The 23000-nt window shown below is 47.8% G+C and overlaps 1 protein-coding gene across 1 annotated transcript in view; it reads right to left on the bottom strand.

Annotated features, from left to right (window-relative positions):
• Window positions 1-21597, bottom strand: part of SORL1 (sortilin-related receptor, L(DLR class) A repeats containing) — a 165151-nt gene extending 143554 nt beyond the window's left edge. Inside the window, exons 1-2 of the mRNA XM_012644914.1 lie at window positions 21190-21597; window positions 5432-5548 (exon numbers count right to left, since the gene is read on the bottom strand). Of these exons, the coding sequence (XP_012500368.1) occupies window positions 5432-5548; window positions 21190-21474 (402 nt within the window). The 5' untranslated portion in view covers window positions 21475-21597. The remainder of the gene's footprint in view (window positions 1-5431; window positions 5549-21189) is intronic.
• Window positions 21598-23000: the final 1403 nt, after the last annotated feature.

The raw sequence follows: 23000 nt of genomic DNA, 5'->3' as shown, positions 1-23000 counted from the left end.
GCAAGGGCAATTATTAAAATCCTTTTACAGACAACAGGGGCTTAGGAGATGAGTCACCTGCCTGGGTAACAAAGGAAGTAAGTAGCAGAGTGGGATTCTGACCCAGGCTGCCTGCCTCCAAAGCCAGTGATCTCAAAGCCATTATCACAGGCAACAAATGCTGGAATGAAAGTTGTCAGATATTTTGTACCTAGACGTTACTACCTGCGAGATATGAAATATAATTAATCTAATTAGTGAGTTAAAAACAAGCCTGATGCATGAACATAACAACTTATGTTTTAAGGGACTTATGTGAAGGGAATTGGGGTAAGCATTAAAGAAAAATGGCAGGTGAATCTCAAGAAGAACAGAAACTACAAGACTAATCCCAGGAAGTGTTACCATCCTCGCCCCCTTAGTCAACAGCAGACATGTTTTGAGGATTTTACAGGAGCCAGGCACTGTGCTAGGCATCAGACATACAAAGACTAATAGATTAAAGACATGGACTTTAGACACAATGGGCATGTCACATGTAAGTGTTTGCAAACAATGCCCTATGTAAACACGAGTGTGTACAAAGGGAACGGAGAGCACACACGGGTCCTGATACTTATCAGATGTCAAGGTTGGAAGAAGGCAAGGCAGAGCCTCCGCCTTTATCTGGGTCACAGTGGAAGAAACTATTAGAGCACACAGTATGTGTTCCTGACTACCAAACGCACAGTACGGGGCTGCCACAAAAGCAGCTGCAGAATTTCTGCAGGTCGAGAGTTCGCAGATAATCTGAGTGGGCAGAAAAGACGAAGCATAACCTTCTCACTTCCATTCTGCTGGCCAAGAATGGACATTAGCATCTTGGTTAGGTTCAGAAGTCACACGCAGCAAATTAGTGACTTCCCAAAAAGGGAGCTAAGGCCCCTTGCAGCTCCAACCTCCCGTAATTCGATAGGCCACTATGATTTACTTCTCCAGAGACACAAAGTGATGGTTTACATAAGGGTCGCGTTTTTCAGTACGCGACACTCCTCTATGAGCATCATCTCTCTTCATCTTTAAAACCCCTCTGAGTCAGTCTCGCCTTTGCCTCCCTCGGTGTGCCTGCAACATAGCAGGGATTCAACAGAGATTTCTGGAATGAGTATCATCATAAACCAAAGAATAAAGGGTTGTGTTAAATAAATTAATTAAAAAGAGTGAATTGAATGAATCAGCAAATGACTAAGAAAATCATTATTTCCATTTAAAAAGTAAAAAACTAAGATTTAGGGAAGTAAATGACTAGCCCCAGGTCATCCTATTAATACTACTAAATGACAAAACTATGACAGTTTCTTCCAATTTCAAGTCCAGTTGTCTTTCGACTCCCCCAAGTTACCTTCTAGGAGAATGTTCTCTTCTCCATACTTACATTTCTCTGTTAAAAAGAAAGACCATACGCCAAATCTACAGGCCAAGCGCTAGAAGGGACGCCGGCTAGCAGGGAGAAAAGACCGACTTTACCAAAGTACAGGGCCTTTCCCAGATTCTCAGCCACAACTCTGACATTGGGCGCTTGGAGGTTCAACCACCTACACTACCAGAAATCTCTTCCTTAATTCTCACCTGCAAACAAAACCCATCGCTTTGGGTGTTATACTTACTAGAGGTTAAAAGGAAGTATGCGAGGGTCCATCCTATGCCTGAAGGCCATCAGAAATTGCTCATCAACCTCCCTTCCCTTCTCCAGGCTGAAACACTCCAGCACAATATTTTCATCCTATCCCCATAATTTCCCTTTCTATTTGATTAATGCAGACTATAAGCTCCACAGGGCAAAGACCACGCTCAGGGTTGGTGCACAGTTATCCACTTTCCTCCACACCGAACAGCCCAGAAAAGGCCTCTACCTGCATGCAGATAATTAACATCGGGCAGGCTGATGGCTTTGTGGTCTCCACAAGGCATTCCCATTTGTACATTCTGGTTCAGGCCGTCTTTTAAGACAACACTATGCTGCTGACACACTGTCCACTACAATCCCAGGGGAATTTGGGAAAACACCTGGACTCACTCATCTTGTGCTTCTATAATTTGTTTCTCATCCAGACACAGGTTTCTGCACTAATTAGTCCTCTCTGACCTCAATGTGACATTACTCCCTAAAGAACAAAACACAACAGGGGAGGAGTTACCAAACTGCTCAAAGTTGCTAGTTAGATCCTTTCTTACCTATAAAGATGGTCCTTCAAAGTGAATGGTTTTACTTTCTCTCCCTTGAACTTGAAAACCATATAGTAACAGTGAGAAGGGGAGGAAGAGGGCTAAAGGGTACAGAAAACATCTCCAGATCTGGCACTGTCCTGAGTACTTCACAACAGTGCTTCTCAAACTTCAGTACGCCGACAGATCCCCCAGCAAGACACTGGCCAAATGCAGGTTCCGATTCGAGAAGTCTGGGGCAGGACCTGAGAATCTGCATTTCCAACCAGCTCCCAGAAAATACCCACAGGGCTGATCCACAGACCAAACTTTGAGTAGCACGATTTTACAAATAAAATCTCAACTGATAGGTGAGAAGACCAAGAAAAAGTAAATAACTTGGCCCAGGGTCACATTGCTAATGAATGAAGGGCAGGGCCAGGATTCCCACCCAGGCATTCTGATTTCAGAACCTGTGCTCAGCCAGGTATCTGTTAGCAAGTACTGACCCTGCTCCCTGGTCAAGCCCCAGGGGCACCAATCACGTCACACCACTGTGGGGACAAAAGCAGTGAGTCCTGTCACTCATGTTATCATCCCTGGTTGATTCCAACCCTCTGGTGGACATTACGCCTGGATAGCTCTTCAGCCAGTTACATTCACCTGAGTACTTTATAAACCTGGCACTTTGTACAATACATCATGAGAGAGCAGAAACAAAGAGCTGGGAGGGGTCAAGATAAACAACATCTATTGTTTTCTTTCCAGGGACTTATCACTGCCTCCCAGTTCATTGGGTGATGACAATTCTTTTTCTTTTTTCCTATTTAAAAGCGAACCTTTCTGGATTCCAGCTTCCCAATCCACCCCTTTTTGTTCACTGAGTATGCATGACCTTGGCCATTCTCTGACACTCACAGAGCTCTGCATTTATTTAGGTTCTTTCCCTTCTGGACTGCTGACAGGGCCTTAGCAGTCTACGCTCTCAGTCCTCTTTAAAGAAAATGTGGACTGTTATTACTCCAGCACCACCAACTCCTGCCTCTGAGTCATAATTTATTTTTGCATTAATTTTTCACATCAGAACATCTCAGTTTCATCTGCCAATCCTTTAATGCAGTTTGTATACAGATGGAGGACATTTCTGCCATCCCAATTTATTAACTCTGGGCATTAAGTTTCCATTCCATTTAATCTTATCTCCTATTTCATTCCAGAATACTTCATCACTTCAAAAGTTCAATGGGCTCTTACTAAGACACACCTAAATACGCAGACGCGGAGCAGAGCTCAGTGTGGACAGACTGGGAATACTCAGGGTGACCAACCGTCCTGGTTTACCCAGGACTAAAGTGGGGGGCGGGGGGGGCGTCATCCCAGGATTTAGAGCTTTCAGCACTAAAACCCAGGCCAGTGGTCATCCTGGTAATACCACATCCTCACACACTGAGCACAAGACTGGGTCTTCATTCTCATTAGCCCCGACTCTCCCACTGACGTGCTCAGTGACCTCATGCAAGTCCCTTTACGCTTCTAGGCTCCTGTTCCTCCAGCAAAACTATAAAACAATGGTTAAGGTCTTTTACCTGTCTCACAAAAAATACCTGGGCAAAGAATTTTTTAAGCGGATAAAAACTCTAAGGAGGATTTCTCAACACAGTACAGCATAGAGTTGTCTCCTGTGCCCAAAAGGGATACCTACGGGCAGGGCCCTGTCAGAACCCACACACAGGTGCATACGGAGAGTCTCGCAGAGCCAACAGGCATTCGTACGTGGCTGTCTGCGTCCACAGCTGGAGCCTGCAAAACCTAATCGCATTTATAAATGGGCCAAAGTCATTGGCCCAAACAAGTCCAGCCCTGTTCCAGAGCACTACACCCAGACTGGCCGTCAGCGGCAGTGGTTTTCCATAGGCCACGGCTCAGAGCCTAGCCTGGCAAGGCTTGTGCATCACTGTAGCCAGCCCTTCTTCTGCCCTCCCTGTCTGTGGCTGCCTCGATTCAGCTCACTGGAAAACAGCCCCCGGGGCTCCCTGCAATCACCTACCTGAGAACACACCCAACCACACAGTGGATACCCAGAGAGGGACCTCAGGGAGACCAAATCTGCACTCAAGAACTACAAGTGCCTCCCTAAGGCTGATGTGCAAGTGCTGGCCGATCCATCAGGAGGTGACCTCTGGCCAGAACACAGGGTGACGGATGCTCTAGAGCGTGTTATTCCATCCACAGCCTCACCCTGTCATGGTGTCAGGCCCCGATTCAAGGCAACCACTGTCCCACAAGCGGGGCTCTGGAGGAGCACAGGCTGCAGACTTGGGACCCAAGGGCCAGCGCCGCCTCGCAGATGTTTTACTTGGCCCACTTGGTGTCTGTAAAAACTATACACTGGCTGCCAACTTGTAAGACTCAGCAGTTTTCACATAAAAATCCAGACCTCTGGGATTCTCTTGAAAAATCAGAAGGTCTGACAACACTGGACCCTGGATCCTGCACGGCAACCAGAGCTTAGAACTGATTAGCAACAGCCCAGGTAGAAGTATTTCTTCTCCAATTCGCCAAAGTCCCCTCCCCTTCCTCGCTCCTCTCCAACACAGAGACCAAGTGTCAGTCACCATGTTCAAATTAAGATACAGATGAATGTTTCTTGAACGTGCATCTCTATCAAAAGTGGGGAAATGACATGTGGCCCCAAGAGGGCCACAGATGTCAGGAAAAACGGCAGAGACCATTTCTCTTTACAGACGTGAAGAGGACAGTAAACTTGGAGGCAGCTTCACTCCTGTCCTTTACCTTCCTGGCCCCTCGTGGACCTTCGAGTTTGTAATTCTTGGTCTCATGTCTTCAAAGCACCTAACCTATCAAACATCGTAAATAGCCCATCAGTTTCAACAGCTCACCCAGCTGTAACCGGCTAGGGGAAATCAGCACATGGGAAAGACCAATTCGATCCCATCTGGCTCCAAGGCAAGAAGGCAGCTCTGCTCAGGAACACACTTCTGGCATTTTCTTGAGCAGGTACAACAATCTACCCCATCACTGCACAAAGATAATCACACATTGCCTGGACCTGCCTGCAATACAACTACACCACCCTATGTTCAGCAAACAAGGGGTATATGATATTCTAGATTCTCTTCCCTCTCTTGTAATTCATCCCATTCATTCTCCAATTACCCATTATTTTTTCTGGCATGATAATCCCAGCACATCGGAAAAGGGCATGTTGACGGCACCAAGGCGTGCCCAGAGCCACACGAATACTTACGTCACTGCTCTTGGGCCTCGCCAGCGCCAGGCTGTCTCGGGCTAAGGCCACGATCACATTGCTTTTTTCTCCGGCCCAGTGCACCACCATCTGATTGTGGGAATCATTCAGACTGACCTGAAAGAGATCAACACAGGAATGAGGACCATGACAAGGGAAAGCCACAAACATTCTAAATCAAGACTTCTTCCTCCTCTGTCAATCAGAAAGGACTCAGATTCTCACATCTAAAGCTTTGGGGCCAGGATGGCCTATACCCACATCCCCCATGCATATTCCATCAGACTCAACTTTCCCAAGAAGAAACATGAGTCCCCTACTATTTCGGATGTCACCGGATTGCAAAAAAATCTTCTCGGGCTCTCACTGGCATGATATTTTTACCAATTCCTTTGCTTATTTTCATCCTTTGTGATATCAATCTCTAGTTACTCCGATCCCTACTCCATATGTGACATGCACTGGTAAGATTATAAACCAAAATATTGAAGCACCACCCTCACCGAAAAAAAATTAACAGGCCAGTCAAACTTCTGTTCAAACTGGCATTTTCTCTGGCCTGGAGGTACCATTATTCACTTCTAGCCTGTAATGAGATAGGAGAAAAGAAGGTATCATTGTGACTTTTTTTAAAAATTTTTTTGAAGTGCCCCAAGGAAGGAATTATTCTCCAGAAGTCAACAGAAATGATTGGATTATTGTTAACGGTAGCTCTCAGACTTTTAGGTTTTGTAAACCAGCAAAATAAAAATAAATTAGGAAGGCCAAAAGAGGATTGGTTGGCAACTTCTATTTTGCCAGGGAAGGACATTAACGAAAACAGGCACTGTGTCAGGGCCTGACTAGCTTTCCTCTAAATCTGTTTCCTCTGCCTCCAAGGGATATCACAGACCCGGCTGTGAGGCAGTGAGGTGCGGCCCTGGGACTGAGTTCCAGCCAGTGGAACACGAGAGAAGGTCATCAAAGCCACCACGAGCCCTAACCCCCTCGCTGCCCTGTTTTCTTTCCCACATGCAGGTCACATCCAGAGAGGACTCCAAAGTCCCAGAGGAGGGCAGAGCTGTGAGACAGAAGGAGCCTGCACCCCTGAGGAAAAAGCCCTTCACTCATCAGGAACTCTCATCTTAAACTTCTCATAATCCAGCGATACCTTTGCACCACTACCCTTTTGGGATCCGTCTGTTATACAGCTGGCCCTACTCAGCGATGTGACCACCATCTAGAGTCACCGTCACTTTTAAAAGACATTTTAACACCTAAAACTGAGGAAGAACATGATCTCAGAATAAAGAACGGTTCTTTTGCTTTATGGAAAACTACATTACTTTTTTCTTATTTCACCGTGCCCCGACGGACCCCAGTTCAAGGACCGGCATTTCAGAACACCTGAGCCACACACTTCCCCACTCTGTGTGGAAAGCACAGTGATGACAACAATGACAAAAAGTCTGAGGGCTGGTGCAACATTCAGAAGCAGGACAGAGACCCCAGATCAGGAGCATGTGCCGTCCCTCCCGCTGAGCAGTGTCTGAGAGAAGCCCGTTCCACCAGCCTCTCAACCTCAGCCGTCTCAGGCACACACAGAAGGGAACTGAGCTTCCAGACTCCAACCTGCTCAGTCCACCCAGCCCACCCAGCATCAACCCAGGCTGATGACAATTCAAGCCTCTGAAGACCTGCCCTCCAGCTGTCTTCTCATCAAGGCTCTGCAGCAGAAAACCCACAGCTCCATCTCCTTTCGCCCCCCCACCTCGCCTCAGGCACGCCCGACTCTCCCCACCCACTCCCTGAGGTGCTCTCAGATGTCACAGGGAGAAGAGAAACACCAGTGCCACACACTTGGCAGACAGAAAGACAAAGGAACTAATCCTTAACGGCTTCGCCTGGGGTTTTAAGCACCTGCACCTAATCTGACGCAGTATCCAAACTCTTTTGAAAAACCTTTGAAATGAGACCTCTTTACGTTAAAGGACCTTAGGAAGATACATCATTCCAAAATGTCCCTTCTCACTCTCAGATAGATAAGTCCAGGCAGGCATCAAGAGAGAAGTGCAAATAAAAAATAGAAGTAAATAAATTATTTACCCTAAGGTGCTACAAAGAGAAAGCAGCTAATGGAGTCTCTACTGGTCACTGAAGCGTTCCCTTTCCCTCCTCTCTCCTTCCGGCCCAAGCCTCTGGGAAGAACCTGGGAGCATCTATGGATCAGAAGCCCATCAGCACAGGTGCCCTGGGAATTCCAGCCGAAGGTGTTCTCCCCTCCCAAAACATTCTCACCCTTGGAACCAGAGGGAGTTAGAGAACCATGCAAATGTTAATCCAGTAAAGGATTAGAAACCTAGAAAAACCATCCACTGTTCACCTGGGGTCTGGGAGGAGAAAGTTCTCCCACGTTCCACTTGGGCATCCTCAAAGATGAAATCAAAACATTCCTTCTGGCAGGTCACAATCAGGTAATGCTTTGAGTAGGTTACCACGCTTTCAGTGACTGGCGTGGAAAAGAGCTCTGAAAACAACTTGCCGAAGTCCATCTACTCACAAAACGTGAGATCTACGAGACCCTGTCACCAATCCCTAGACAGGTGAGGGGTCAGAAGAACACAAAGGACAAGCCTCAAAACATCCAAGGGCTTTTTTTTTTTTTTTTTACAGAGAAAACCTCTAGAAAGCAAGCTTAGTGAAACACCTGGGATTTCGTTTGTTTGTTTTTTAAAGGCTTTTTCATTAGATGTCCCTTTTATTCCTAAGAGCAGACTGTAAAAGGGCAGCCCAGTGGAGGGGAAAAAATCCCTGGCTAGAAATGGCTTGTACGAGGGCCACCAGGCACTCACACCAACGGTTCGGCTCCTCTGCTTGGCGAGATGTCAGACACATCCTGGTCATGAGAATAACTCCCTGGTGAGTCATGGCTGATCCCCAAGGCAGCCCAGGTACCCATCCCCCCAAAGCACAAGACCAGAATCAGTCACAGAAATGATGCACCCAGGAGACAGGAGAGCCAGCAGGCAGGCTGGCAGGACATAAGCTTTATTAACAGCAGGACAGGCAGGCATCCTATTCTCTGACCGCACCTTCCTCCTCCCCAACCCCAAAGGAAAGAGAGGAAGGAGCCAGAGCAGCCTTCTCCTGCTAGCTCTCCATGGAATGTGGCCAAGACACCAGCAGCCCAGGGCAGACCCCAGCAATCAAGAACCTGCAGGTCCTTGCGGCTAGATCCCCTAGTTAATCAGTGGCTTCTGGTTTGTTTGGTTCCTTTTCCATCCCCAGGGATTTCCCCCAGCCTCCTCCTCCCCAAGCCTTCCCCATCCCCAGCCCGCTGGGGCAGCTGTAAGCTTCGAGATCACTCTTATCAGCCTTGCCTATGCCGCCCCACAAACAGACCCCGAAGACGCTGGCCTGGGAGGAGATGGGAGGGCAGCTTTCCCAGGAACACAACCTTGACGTACAGTCATTTATAACCACAGCCCCAGGGCGTAAACAACCTTCCCTCTCCCATCTCTAGCTCATGGGGCATAGCTGGAGCTTGATAAATGAAACACAATTATTGGAGCTGTTAAAGCAGCAAGGAGGGGGTGAGTGCCTCCGCCCAGAAGGCAAACAGAAAAATCCCACACCACAGAAACCTCGGAACACAGAAAGTGTTTCGTACACAGCACACAGCGGCCGCTAGGCTCACAGGCAGATCGTTAAGCGTCAAGATAACCCCCAGACACACCCTGGTCCTGGGGGGTCCCCATGCCTGGCTGAATCACCTGAGAGGCCCCACTCTACACCTGCTAGTTCAGAAGCCCTCTGCCTGCAGCCCAGGAATCAGTATTTTTAAGACACATTCCAGGTGTTTCTAATGCAGCTTATTGGGGAACAATGAATCTAGTCAATTCACCTGCCTCTTGGCAGGAGGTGGGACTGAATGACAGAGGCTAGGAAGACCCCCTCTTTTCAGGGGGGCTCCTCTTTGGGGATTTGGGATGATTGTTAAGACTAGAGGACATACTGATACATGCTGCAATGTGGATGAACCTGGAAAACAATATGCTAAGTGAAAGAAGCCAAACACGAAAGGTCAAATATTGCATGATTCCATTCACATGAAATGTCCAGAAAAGGTAAATCCATAGAGACAGAAAGCAGATTAACGGTTGCCAGGGACTGGGGGGAGAGGAGAGGAGGGAATGACTGCTTAATGGGCAGGGGGCTTCATCTTGGAGTGATGGAAATGTTTTGGAACGAAGAGCTAGTGGTCACACAACGTGGTGCGTGTACTACATCCCACTGAATTGTTCACTTTAAAATGGCTAATTTTATGCTATGTGAATTACGCCTCAATTTTTTTTTTAAATAAAAGACCTCTATGACCTGTAAAGAGCACTGTGTCTCTCAAGTACTAATCCAGAACCTAGGAGCTCCCACTCTTAAGAAGTGCTTCTTTCGTGTCCTATCGAGCCCTCCTGCTACCAAAATATGCAGCTAGAGTGAGTCACAGAGGAGGCAGGCTGGGGACTGGGTCTCTGGCCAAAACAATCCTTCAAAGCACTGTCAGCAGCATCTGCAGAGCCACGGCACCCTCACAGGCCTTCGTGTCCCTGGCTGCAGAAACGGCTGCAGGCACGAGGCTAGCATCCCCTGCCAGCTCACAACAGCCTGCGCCACCCACACCTCGACACGCCTTGCCGGCTTTATCGAACAGGTCCCAAACACCCACACGTGTTGTCTCTCAGTCCCCCTGCATGCCCTGACAATCCAAAGAGGTGCAATGATTTGCCACGTATGATTCAGAGTGAGGGGAAGAGTCTGCTGCCACCCAATTGTCAAGCTCTGGGTTGCTAGAAAGGAGGAAATAGATTGCTTGGACGAAGATACTGATTACTCAGGCATCCACTTACCAATGAAAGCACTGAGGCCTACTAGATGCCTAGCACCCTGCAGGCTCTTTAACCATTTCTTACCTGTTTGAGTGCATAGAGAGAGCACTTCTGGGGGAAATGAAGGTTCTAAGTCTAAACCAACAATGAGGAGTTTCCAATAAAACCACCAAAATCCATACAGTTGCTGAGGCTTATTCAGGAGGATGGGGGTCCTTCATGAAATGAGTCATACATAACCCTCCCCATTCATTCCTCCTGCCATCACCTCTTTCAGCATGGTCAAATCCAAAGATCAGGATGTCCTACACACCCACAGCTTGCAGTCCTTGCCACTCCTACACAGCTTCCTCCCAGAACACAGCACGAGGAGAACAAATGAGGCAGTCTGATTCATTTCTCTGCTTCACTAGCGGCGAAATACAAAGACGCGTTTTTAAAATTCTACAACGAGGTATAAAACAAATATCCCTGTCCTTCAACTGTGAGGACAGAGACAGCCTCTCAATCCCCTGAACTATATATGACGGGCCTGAGGAAACCAAAGACAGATTCCCCAGGTCCAAGAATAACAAGGTTTTCCCAAACCATCCCTTTGCATGGCCTAAATGCTAGGTATGCAAATCGCCTCTCTGACCCCTTTCAAGACTCTGTTCTCACTATATTTAGTAAGCTTATTATCCTCCTTGGACTCTTCCCCCAGAAGGAGAACTGAAATCTAGTTTATGAGTGCTCCCTGAAGACAGTCTCTGTTAACAGAATCTCAGCTCACTCACTTGACTTTTGTGTCTGCTCAAGATGCTTTCCCCACAGAACTCATTAACTACTTTGCTGATAAATTCAGGCTGCCCATTTTACAGATCAGGAAACAAAGGGAGAATGACCTTGGACTAGAACTCAGCATTTACTACAATTTCATTCACTGGAGCCATGAGCTCTCCATAGATAAAAACCATGAGAGAGAAAGAGAGAGAGAACGACCTTCTCTTTCCCAAAAGGATGGTAATCATATACTCGCTGACTTACAGTACCAGTTCAGAGAGATTTATTTTCATTTCAGAATTTCAGATTGATTCTTGGCAGGTAGAACCTCTCCACTGTCTACCTCCACGTGCCACTCTGTCCTGCACGTGCCACTTTGTTATTTAGCAAACATGCTTTGCTGTTCCAGGTGGGGCTCCCTATTAAAAGGAACCTGTGAAAAATCTCCTTGTCAATGAGCATTAACATCACCCTTTGATTTATCAGTTGGTAAGAAGAAAAAGAGGAAAATATCAAAGCCAGAAGGAATCTCAGAGAACATCTAAACCAATTGCTACATTTTGCCAACGGGGTTAAGCTCCGATAAAAAATTCAGAGGTAGCGTTCCATACTGCTTGGGGTCCCAGCACAAGGCACACGGTCAGGGCAAGCCCAGCAAGCACCCCTGAACAGTGCTCATGGTTGCCAGGCACCCCGAGCCAGGACTCTGTACTGACTACATACCAGATGCCACTCTGGGTGTTAGAAAACCAGCGGACTTTCAGGCCCTGCTTCACGACTCTTAATATGGTAGGGGAAACAAGCATTAAACAACTAGTGCCAGGAGTGACGACTGGATTACTATTGTTAAACAGAGGACCTAACCTCTGGTGGGGGAGCGAGGCTTCAGTGCAGACCTGACCTGCTTGCTGATACCATAAAGATGAAGAGGGCGGAGTTAGGGAAAAAAGAGCGGTGAGGCAGAGAAGAGAGATCCAGACCTCAGGGAGAGCAGAGCAAACACCAGGACCAGGACCGGGAAGCCACTGAGGATTGACCTGCTGCATTTGAAAAGTTAAAAGATCAGTGTGGCCGGGACAGCCCAGGAGAGGGTGGAACTACATGAGATCTCTAGGCTTTAAAGGCGGGGCGGGGGAAGAGTTCACAGCAAACAAAGCTGTGGATCCCTGCCTGAGAGCAAAGATCTCACCAGATTACTTACGAGAGGCAAATGTGCCTCAGTAAATTTGACACAAGTCAGAGGCTTGGTTTGAGCCTTGGTCTCTCTGATTTACTGGCTAAGTGTGGGTAAGTCACTTCACCTTCCCGAGCCTCGAGATGCTCATCTGTGGAATGACATTAGTAATAATTCTTATCTTCCCAGTTTTTCAAGACTGTTGTGAGAATCAGACGAGATGTAACCTACGAATATCGTTTCATAAACTCCAATGTGCTCAAACATCATTTCTTTTCATTACCAAATGGCTCTCTACCAAAATAAGCCATTCTTCACAAAATGGCTCCACGTAAGGCATTAACATTAGCGCGAGGCCTAAGAGCGAGCGATGACATATATAAAGTGACAAAACCCTGCACGCTCGAGTCGAGCTCGGCGCTCGTGGCCAAGTGAGGCTTGCAGGCAGCTTTCCCCTCGCTCCACGGCCCAACTCAGAAGCCTGGAGAAACCCAACCTCCGCGTCCCAACGCTTCAGCCCCGTTTTCTAGCACTTCCCTAACCCCAAAGGGAAAGCATTTGAACATTACACCCCAGAGCACAGGGCCATACCCGGGGCTTCCTTACCACCCTGTGAGAGGAGCTATAAACAAGACTAACGGAGAGGAACACAACACATCAAACCCAGCAGCGTGGCCAATTTCTCAGTAACAGGAGATGCCCTCTGAGCTACCAGGAGGCAGGGCGACAGCCGGGCGCCCTCCGGGCACTGCTCCGCTGGCTTAACTCCCCTACCTTTGTTTTGATAGCTCTTTCACCCCTGTCCAACTTTCCACATCCACTCCTTCCTTCTCCTCTAGGGACTCAAGGCCTAACCCTCCCGTCCCCGTCCCCGCCACCCGCAGCACACCTCGCCAAATCCAGCAAACCACGTGCACGGTGAACTGCAAGATTTTTTTTTTAACTACTCAGTGAGAGAATTTCAGGCAACTAAATATACACAGATGAGGTAAGTCATAGGTACAGAGTCTCAGGTTACTCAATTAATTGAGCACAGGTTTAAAACGTTCAAGTCCTTCCAAACGCTCCCAGTTCCACAGGCCACTCGCCCAGCTCTGTTCTGACTCCCTGCCAGCGCAGGCTCTCTGCAGACGCCCCTGGGCAGACCAGCACTGCCCTTTCTTGCCAGGTCCCTGCGCGGCAGACCCACTTGGAACTGTTCTGCATGTACCTCCTGGGCTAATAGAGAAACGGGGTCCTTTCCTATCTGCGCCCCTAACCCCATGGGAGTCTTGCAGCCACAGTCCCGAACCAGCCTTTCTCCCCAGGTGGCTCTTAACCCAGGCCTTCCAAGCTTAATCAGATCCTCCCTGCTTTTCCCAATTCCTCTGGGTGCAGAGGTTTCCTAGGAGTTAAAAATTTCATCATGACACCATCCCTCCACACGCCAGCCAACCAAAGGAGGATGGAACTCACCTCAGTACCACTCAGTACCACTCAGTACCCCAACTAAGGGCCCACTCATTGGTTCATACTCAATTTACTTGACAGGAGAGTCACGCTAGCCATCTTCCCCAAGCTCCCATTCAATCCACAGCTAACGGGGAAGAGGGTTCCATGCAATAGGCTAGTCTCTTTTCTAAATAACAGAAGCCATATCAGTTACCTTCTTCATTTAAAAAACCTCCAAAAGGGGGGAGGATAATAAACAGCATATTGGCCCCTACATGGCACAAAATGCATTTGATATACGTACATCTTTTTATTGCCCTTGTCTGCCACTCAGATTTGGGATATAATCACATCAGCCTGCCTTTCTGAGAATTCGTAGCTGTGTTTTTAATCTAATTCAGGGGACTGGAGATAAATCATCATGAAGGGTCCTGATTTTCCAAGCCAAGAGCCTGCAGCAGCAGCAACAGCAATGGCATGCTAAGTTAAAAGGTCAGCCAGGAAGGGGGGGGAGGTTTATATGCCATGATGAAGACCACACGCCTGTATTGTTTGTCTTCATGCCAGCCTGCAGGGTTGAAGGGATGAAAGACAGATCCAGCTACATCGAGGTAAGTTAACAAGAGCACAGGAAGCAAAGGGCAGGGCAGGGAGATGGCCCCACTGTTAAGGCACTGTTTACATCTTTCATGGCTAAACAGAATGCACACACCACCTCAGCAAAGCCCAGATACAAGCGCACTGTTTGTGCAAGGCCAGATGGGAAGCGCAAGCACAGAGGTTCGGTGAGTCCTGTGAATGCCAGCCTTCATCACCTAAGTGACTGATGGAAGCAGGCCACCGTACAGAAGCCTGCCCTAGAGATGACCACTGGACCTGCTCCACCCTCCATGGTCCCCTGGTGCGTTCCTACCCAGGAAAGAAGGGCCACCACCTCCCGACACTCAACTTGGCAGTCAGCAGCCGCCAACACCTAGAGCCCTCCATTCTTGCTTTCGCTCCCTCTGTTTGTGACAGGAACAAATGCAGGTCTTTGCTGTAACTTCTCTCTTGGGTGAAACAGAGGTTGCCTACAGCTGGGAAAAGGAGGCCGCCTACATCCCACCAAAGCTGTGCTGTCTATACAATAGCCAAGAGCCACATTTGGCTACTTAAACTTTAAATACATTGAAATTAAATCAAAGAAAATTTGATTCTTCACTCATACTTGCCCACATTTCATGTGCTCAGTGTCTACATCTGGCCAGTGGACATGCTGGACAGCACAGAGAGAACATCCTCACTGTGGAAAGATCTATCACACGGTGCCATGTTGGAGAACTCATCACGAGGCCAGGAAGAGAGGCTCTTCCAGTCTTGGCTAGGAGCAGTGATATGGGCATGGATGTTACGATTATACTTAACAATTACCCAGTGGGTAACAGAATTCTGTCATTATTTTTTAACACACCATTGTGCTTTGGTTGTTATGAAATCCTCTTTTTCAGGAACCCACCCCAAAATGCACAAAGCATTCCTCATGTTACAATTTAAAAACTGAGCATCTAACAATACAGGATGAAACCCAAATCTTGATCCTGATCAGCAACCTACCCTGCCTTTTCTGGTTTTTAGCATCATCAGCCACTTCAATGCTAGAAGGCTGCCCATGCCACTTCTTCGAAGGCCCAAGGTTCACAGGTCGATAAACCAATAAATTAGGTCGAAATTAACTGTGGCTCGTTTTAAATTGAGGAAAATTGATTTTTGCATGTACGTGGCTGGACTGAATATGCCATCTGCCAAAGGATTCTGGCATACCTAGAGAAGGCATGGGAAGGTCCCATGCCCATCAACAAAGACAGTGCCTCACCCCAGGCCACTTCTGAAGAAATACTAATCCCACTCCATTTTGGATCAGACCAAAATGTAGTGAGCTCTCCTTTACTTTCCATCCCATTTATTTAAATCTAAATAAATGTTGGAAAAGTCAGTGTGATACCCCAGGCTTAATAAATTTCTATGCAATTCAACTCTCAATTATCTGTATCGGAATTATTATCAAAAACCCTAAACTCCACACTGGCTTTCCCTAAACATATTGATGCCACCCATTTCCCCTATCAGCAGATCAGAGAATGCAAACTCATTTTAATATTCACCTAAGCAAAATTTAATTAAAAAGGTAAACGAATGCTTAAAAAAAAAGACTAAATAAATACATAGCAAAGGCAAATAGATTATTTTTTTGGATTGCTTGCTCTCCAGATTATTAGAATGTCCCTGTGTCCCTCCATTACAGTGAACAGGACAAGGCTGGCTTCATCCATCTCTGCCCTGGGATTAAACAATGACACTACAAAAATGGCTGTCACCTCTAAGGTTAGGACAGACCAAAATCTGACAATGAAATGTTCCTACAACATCCACCTTTTGCTTTGGGAAATTCATTGCTGTTAGGATCTGCCTTGTAGATCCCAAGTCTCAAAGCAATTTATTAAGCATACCGTTAACATCATCTTACAAAACATAAAGAAAACATTCTCGAAAAGAATGCAAGTTAAAATCAAGATCCACGATCTCTATATTCTGCTACTGTCACACACCTGGGCTCTACATCTCTAGGGGATGCTCTCCCGCGTCTCTCCAAGTTACGAGAGCCACATAATGCCGCTCTCCTGGTGTGCAGGAACCCTCCAAGCGAAATAAGAATTGAAGTGTTTTTTGTTTTTTGGTATTTTTTTTTTAACTCAGCCTGGAGAAAAAGTATCTATTTTATACTATAACACTTCAGGTAACTCCCTGACAATTCACCATGATAATGCTACAAATATATTTTAGAGCTAAAGTTAATCTCATTATTCATGACACCAGGGGCTACAGAGAACAGAAAGCCACTTATTATTCAAGTTTCAAATTTTATGTACATACATGTTGTACATGCATAGAATATTTCCGGAAGGATATAAAAACACTGATGACAGTGGATGCCAACTGGGAAGGGGCTCTGGGTGAATGAGGGGCACAAGAAGGAGGGAAATCTATTTGTCACTACATACTCTTTTGTACAAATTTCATTTTGTAAACACACATTACCTACTGAAGGCTAAGTAAACAAATCGGATGGCTTTTCATTTCACCACACCTCCTCTTCTCACCCTGCCCTTTCCTCCATTCCTTCCAACTCTGAGAGCCTCCACCTCTGTGGCTTAAGACATGTAAGCTATTAATGAACTATATAGTGGCCAGAGACTGAGCACAGAACTCAACAAGAAGAGATGCCAAGTAGAACCAGGAAGAGTTTTTCAAGGTCACATCCCTCATGGAGCCAACCCAAGACACCAAGTAACTCTTCACCGACATACAAGCCAACATGAAACAGCAAATGCTTTGCCGTCTCACCTTCTTTTGGGAGCATATGGGTCAAACATCCCAACTTCAGAATGAACCAGCCAATTCTTTCCTAAGCAAGTGTATCGTGCAAGAATCTACTCAACAAAGATCTAAAGCTAAACAGTATTCCACCCCCAAAGGAGTCCTTTTGCTCCAGGGGCTTGTGCTGTAACAGACACTTTATTTTCAGTCTCAAATCAGGACACTGAATACTCCCTGGCCTCTAAAATGTAGGAATTATGAAGAGAGAGCTTGTTGAAAGGAAAATAAACCTGTAAATCCTGTTAGGCTTTGTGCTTCATTCCAAAGGATTTTTCCCCAAAACAATACCATTAGCACAAACCAGTATGACAGCCCTAAAGGGGAGGATTTTATAAAATAGAACCCAAGCTCTTCACTCAAAATAACTCCCAGATAGCACAGGAAAATCAGGGCCCTTGGAGGCCATGCCATTTGCATCGTCGCCACACCACCGAGTGAGCTGACTCATTTTCACTACCCATTTGTGGGTTCACCACAGTCCTCCCTATAAATACCTTTAATATAATTTGAGTGTTGCTTCCTAGCCTCCAGGCCTTTCTTCTTCCAGATGTGCAGTTGGTCCACAAATCATTAAGGGCCTCCCAAGTGCCGGGGAAACACAGACGAGAAAGATTCGATCCATACCCTCAAGGAGCAAATTAGGGAGATGAGACAGCTAAGTGATTCTAACACAAGGCAGTAAGTCCTGCACCCAAGCTCAAAAGAACTCTTCCCACAGGAGCCTGGGAATACGGGGAGGTATTCCTTGGAGTTGAAGAATGGAATTGGGAGGGGTTTTCCAGGCAAAGACAAGAATAAAGGAAGACCATTTCAGGCAGGAAAAAAAGCAAGCATGACAGCACAGAGGTACGGAGCTGACATGAAATTAGAAAGAAATTGAGGGTGGCCATGACTTAGAGAATCCCCCTTCTTGGGTTTAACCTTTTCTAGAAAAGACTCAACTTCTAAACTTTAAACCTTCTAAACTTTAAACTTAGCAGAAAAGTCCTAATATCTGATAGCAAATCATTTTTACCACTATTACCATAGTTTATTATTATCAATACAAACATGCCCCTAAGTAATCACAGCAGAAACCAGTCTCGCTTGCCACATCAGAGAATCTGAGGAGGAATATGGTTAAAATAACTAACTAATAATAACTAAGCCTAGTTTACACTACAGGTTAGCAAAGCAGGGAAAAAAGAACTGATGTTGACCCCAATGTGGGGCTCTTTTTCAGATGCAAGCATTCCCCAGCAAGCCTTCCTTTCTCTTCTCCCTGGAGCTGGTGGCCTTACCACCACCTCTGGGGCTTCTTCCTTCAGGCGGCTTCTGCTTCCAGCCCTGCTCTGTGCTGCGGGGTGTCCTCTTAACCTCACTCAAAGGTCAAAGGGCAAGAAGCTGCAGAGCGTCTGAGCCCACCATCCCTTATCACTCCGTCTCCCACGCCTTGCATGTCACACAGCCCACCAACACACCATCGTAGAGTTGTGACTGGGTTACTGTGTCCATGTTTACTGGTTCTCGTCCAGGTACATTTATACCTATATCCGCATCTGCTTTATCTCCTCCTTCAATCTTAAGTTTTTTGAAAGCAGAAATGAAATCTTAATCCCCACCTCTTCAGAACCACACTCAACTCAAGCAGTCGTGTCAGAAAACACTGCAATTCCTTAGGTTTAAAAGTGGAAGAGAGGGTCAGGGAGTATAAAGTGGAACTTGGCTTAGGGCTAGAAGTAGAATGACCATATAATTTATAGTTGCATCCTGACACTTTTGAGAGTGAAGGGAGTGCTACTCATAACGAGCAGAGACAACTTATAAACCAGGTCTGCAGAGAAAAATAGAGGCAAACAGTCACCCTAGCGAGAAAGGTCACTCCAAATAGATGTTAGTTACTCCAGAGCTCCAACAGGGGCACCCCAAGCGCCTTCAGTCACCAGCTCCCGTGCTTGCAGTCTGAAGGGTCTGCGCCAGAGAGAACTTGTAGCGGAAAGCCCAGTATCAGGAAGTTCTTCCTTTTACCTGATCCAAATCCTTAAAGATTCAAGTTAATACCACTTCTTATTAACCTCAGGGCAACAGAGAACAATGGCATAGGAAGGCAGTCACGGAGGAGAAAAAACACAGCCTTGCATCCTCACCCTTTGGTAGGAATTCCTCATCATGAGTTCCACTGCTAGTTCTACAACCTTCAGCTGAGCCCTACTCAGTCTGGCTGGCCCAGAAACATAAAAGCCGAGGGCTCTGAAGTCACTCCCAGTGACAACAGAGTTCATCTCTAACTTGCCCCACATCCCCTGGAGCTTTTCACAAACCAAACCCAAGGAAGAAATGGCACCTGGGTGCCTATTTTTGAGACCAGAAAGCTCTTCCCTCAACCAAAACTATAGCTTCAGGAGACCTGGGGTCTGGGAGGGATTTTCTCCCCCCACCACCCTACTGCCAGCCCCCAGAGTGCTGATTCGAGAGCACAGCAGAGCTGGGCTGACTGGGGGGACCAGTGAACGAGGGAGCCTCCCCTCCTCCCCCACCCTCCATTAGCCTAACGCTGGCATCCCCGTTGAGAGCAAGGTCCTAGCTGACTTCTTTTCAACAACACAGAAAAGAAGTTTCAGATGGGGGTGGAGAGGGGACAAGGACCCAGGCCCAAGAGGAGACAAGCATGCGTGTCCAAGCAGTTACATGCCCTAAGGCACACTCTTGCCCAGGGACACAGTGGACAGTGAACAGAAGTCAAATGTTCCCACCCACTCACCACCACCCTTCCCCCCTTTATAGCCATATATAATATATTTTATTTTGTAAAAGAGATATTTAAGAAGCATCGTATAATGATAGGGTGATTACAACCAACCCAAGATCACTGAGACAATGCAGACAAAAACTAAAGAGCAGGTGACTCTTCCCGGTACGACCTTGGACTAGTCACCTCACTGTTCCCAGCATCGGTTTCTTCACTAACAAAATGACACAAGAGGGTGACAAGGTTTATAAGGTTCTTCCTGGTTCCAAGGGTTGAACATTTAACTCTATATATTTCCTGAAGAAATGACTAAAGCAAAATCAGTGAAGAAAGGCAGAACTCAGAGCTTAATCTTTCATTTCTACTTTAAAAGGGAATAATTTGATTCTAGGAACATATTTACCACCTCTATTGGTCCCACTTTTTCTCCCCCACTGATTTCCCAGTTTTGCTGCTGTCGATCTTAACTGCAGGACTAGGAGTCTCATGAGGCAATAACATGGTCAAATTAATCTTGCCAGTGCTGATACTAACCTACGAACTCAGTTTGCAATTCCTAGCAATAAGTCTGGCCATAAAAGTGAAATTCATATTACTTATGATCTAATAAACCCATTGCCTGGACAGAAATAAATCACTTACAGAATAATAATGCCCACCCGATTTCTTGCAGTCTTTTCAAATCCCTCAGTGCCATGAGGGATATTCCTGTCCAAAATAAAGTCAATATCTTGAAAAGGGCGGGTGAGTCAGTGTCTTGAGGGGTGGGAGAGGAGGAATGCATAGATTCTCACACCTTCAGAGAAAAAAAATTTTTTTTAATTCAGCCCTTACAAACACCCACACATACACACACACACTCACACGCACACACACACACCCACACACAATCCTTCTTGTTTTGACTACACAGAGATAGTCGACAAGCTTCAGGTTTGCCCACCTTTATTGTGGTTAATAATGGTAAGTGTGGAAACCCCCTCCTTTTGCCGTTCTGTGTAAGTGTACTGCTACTGCAGGGTGCTCGCCTCCTCTGCCAACTGATGATACACTAAAGAAAGCCCGTTTTTTATCCAGATGGAGAATGAAGCTGCACCCCTCCTCTACCTGCCGGAAACTACATCGGTCTGCACAAACCCTGGGGAAACAGGCACTGCACCCCGCGAGTTACCTGGAATGCGTTTGCTAAAATCGACAGAAAGAAGGAAAGATCAATGCGATTCAAGTGCTCACGGTTGTACTCATGTGGGGGGAAAAAAACAAATGCAAGCCGGGAAGTCCCCAGTGGTGCTTGCACCTGGGAGGCGACCGAAACGGATGGATGCGGGGGTGAGGAAGTGCAGGGAGAGGGAAAAACTGGAGGAAGGCGGGTTGCAAAACTGCTCACCTGTCCGTACACCTTGATGGGCTCGGGCTGCAGGGCAGCGCTCCGTCTCCTCCGGAGCGGCTTCTCGTCGGCGCGGCTCGCCCCCCTGGCATCCCCGCGCGCCCACAGCCGCAGCTCGCGCGGGTCGCCCTGCACCACGAGGAAGCCCCGGTCCTGGGGCAAGGGCGCGCGGCCGCCGTGCAGCCTCTGCGTCCAGACCTCGCAGAGAGCCCACGGCGGCAGCAGCGCGACCAGGGTGAATAGGAAGGGGAGTCGCGACTCCCTCCTGCTGCTCCGTGTCGCCATGTTCCGGCAAACGCTACTGCAGGTGGCGCCGCCGCCAGGAGAGAATGTGCAGCGCGAGGCCGGGAGAGCGGCTGGGCCGGGGCCGCGCGCGCCGCTCCCGGGGCTCCAGGCCGCCCGCGCCGCTTCGGGCCGCCCCGCTGCGCCCGCTGCCGCCGCCGCCGCCGCCGCCGCCGCTGGGTCCCGCTCGGCTCGGCGCGGCGCCGTCACGTGTGCGGCTCGCGGCGCGTCCCCTTCGCGCACTTTCTGCGCTCGGCGGCGACTCCCGCCCCTCCCCGCCGGGGATGGGGAAGTCAAGGCAACGAGCGCCCGCCCGCGAGGGTGCGTGCCCCTCCCCGGCGGGCACACCTCCTCGTCCTCCCTGCAGGAATTAGGAGTTGTGTGGGGCTCGCTCGTTTTCTCAGGAGTTAGTTGCTTGCTCTGTATACAGGCAGGGCCGTGTGGAGGTCGCCCCAAACCGTAGCTAGTCTCCTTTCCTGACGGCACAGCCCCCTGTCCCGCCACGCGACCACCTCCCGGGGCCCTGGCCTCATCCCCACCTCCAAGGGAGAGCCGAGAGCCAGAGAATTAGCTCCGGTAGCACAGCGGAAAATACGAGTCCGGAGGAACGCGCTCCATTGTGAAACTCACATAGTTTCAACTACTCTGGGCACCAAAACGTATTTCGAGTGGCCACAGCCAAAAACTACCCTTGATCAAGCTGAAGTGTCCCCGCCTCAAGCACTGTAAATACACTCCCTGCAGAGAGGCAGGAAATAAACGCGGGTACATCTGACAAGGAACGCGCCACACCTGGACAATTACACGGTTATACAATGTGTCCTTGCACGCATGAATACCTGTACGTGACACAGAGCCACAGCACAGTGGCTCCCTTGTGATCCCTCCAAGGTTACCAAGCACTGAGCCACCCACCTGACCTCCCTGACTCAGGCACATTTACCAGTCCCTTCAGCTCACAGCCAGGAGGGGGCAAACACCAAATGAGGAGGGAGGACAAACTTTAACCCTAAATTCAGCTTGAAGAGCCAAACTCGCAATGAACCACAAGGAGATAAAACTGCTACCAAGGGAACACCCAAGGAAAATATTTTTTGCAGGTTTGTGGGAGCAGCCAAAGTCTACAGACTGCAACTTCCCCTACTTCAGTTTATACTTCATTGCCCTCTGGACTCAGATCCTGGTTTTTGATAACAATAAAGACAGAGCAGGGCTGAAGAAGAAATTGTCTCTGTAGCTGCATACAAGCCACTGGTTTAGAGGAAGGAGAGGACAGTCAGTTCAATTTCCCAAAAATGCTCCTCATCCTCAACAAGCCACAGTAGCTTGATGCCTAGCCCTGCCCACTCCGGTACTTTCCAGTTAGCTTAGCAGAACCTCCTTCCCCTACCTAGGACCACCAAGGACAACCTGCCAAATGTGTCCTAAATCCAGCATTCTATCACCCTACCCCACCCCATGCCAGACTTGCTGAGAACCTTGGCCTCAGGTTCTGCAGTTCTCCCACCTCTTCCAATCCCAATTTTCTC

This window comes from Propithecus coquereli, unplaced genomic scaffold (genome assembly GCF_000956105.1).
Source record: "Propithecus coquereli isolate 6110/MARCELLA unplaced genomic scaffold, Pcoq_1.0 Scaffold222, whole genome shotgun sequence".
NCBI classification, from domain to species: Eukaryota; Metazoa; Chordata; class Mammalia; order Primates; family Indriidae; genus Propithecus; species Propithecus coquereli.
The sequence above is the reverse complement of the archived record's forward strand: the minus strand, read 5'-3'. Positions and strand labels throughout refer to the sequence as shown.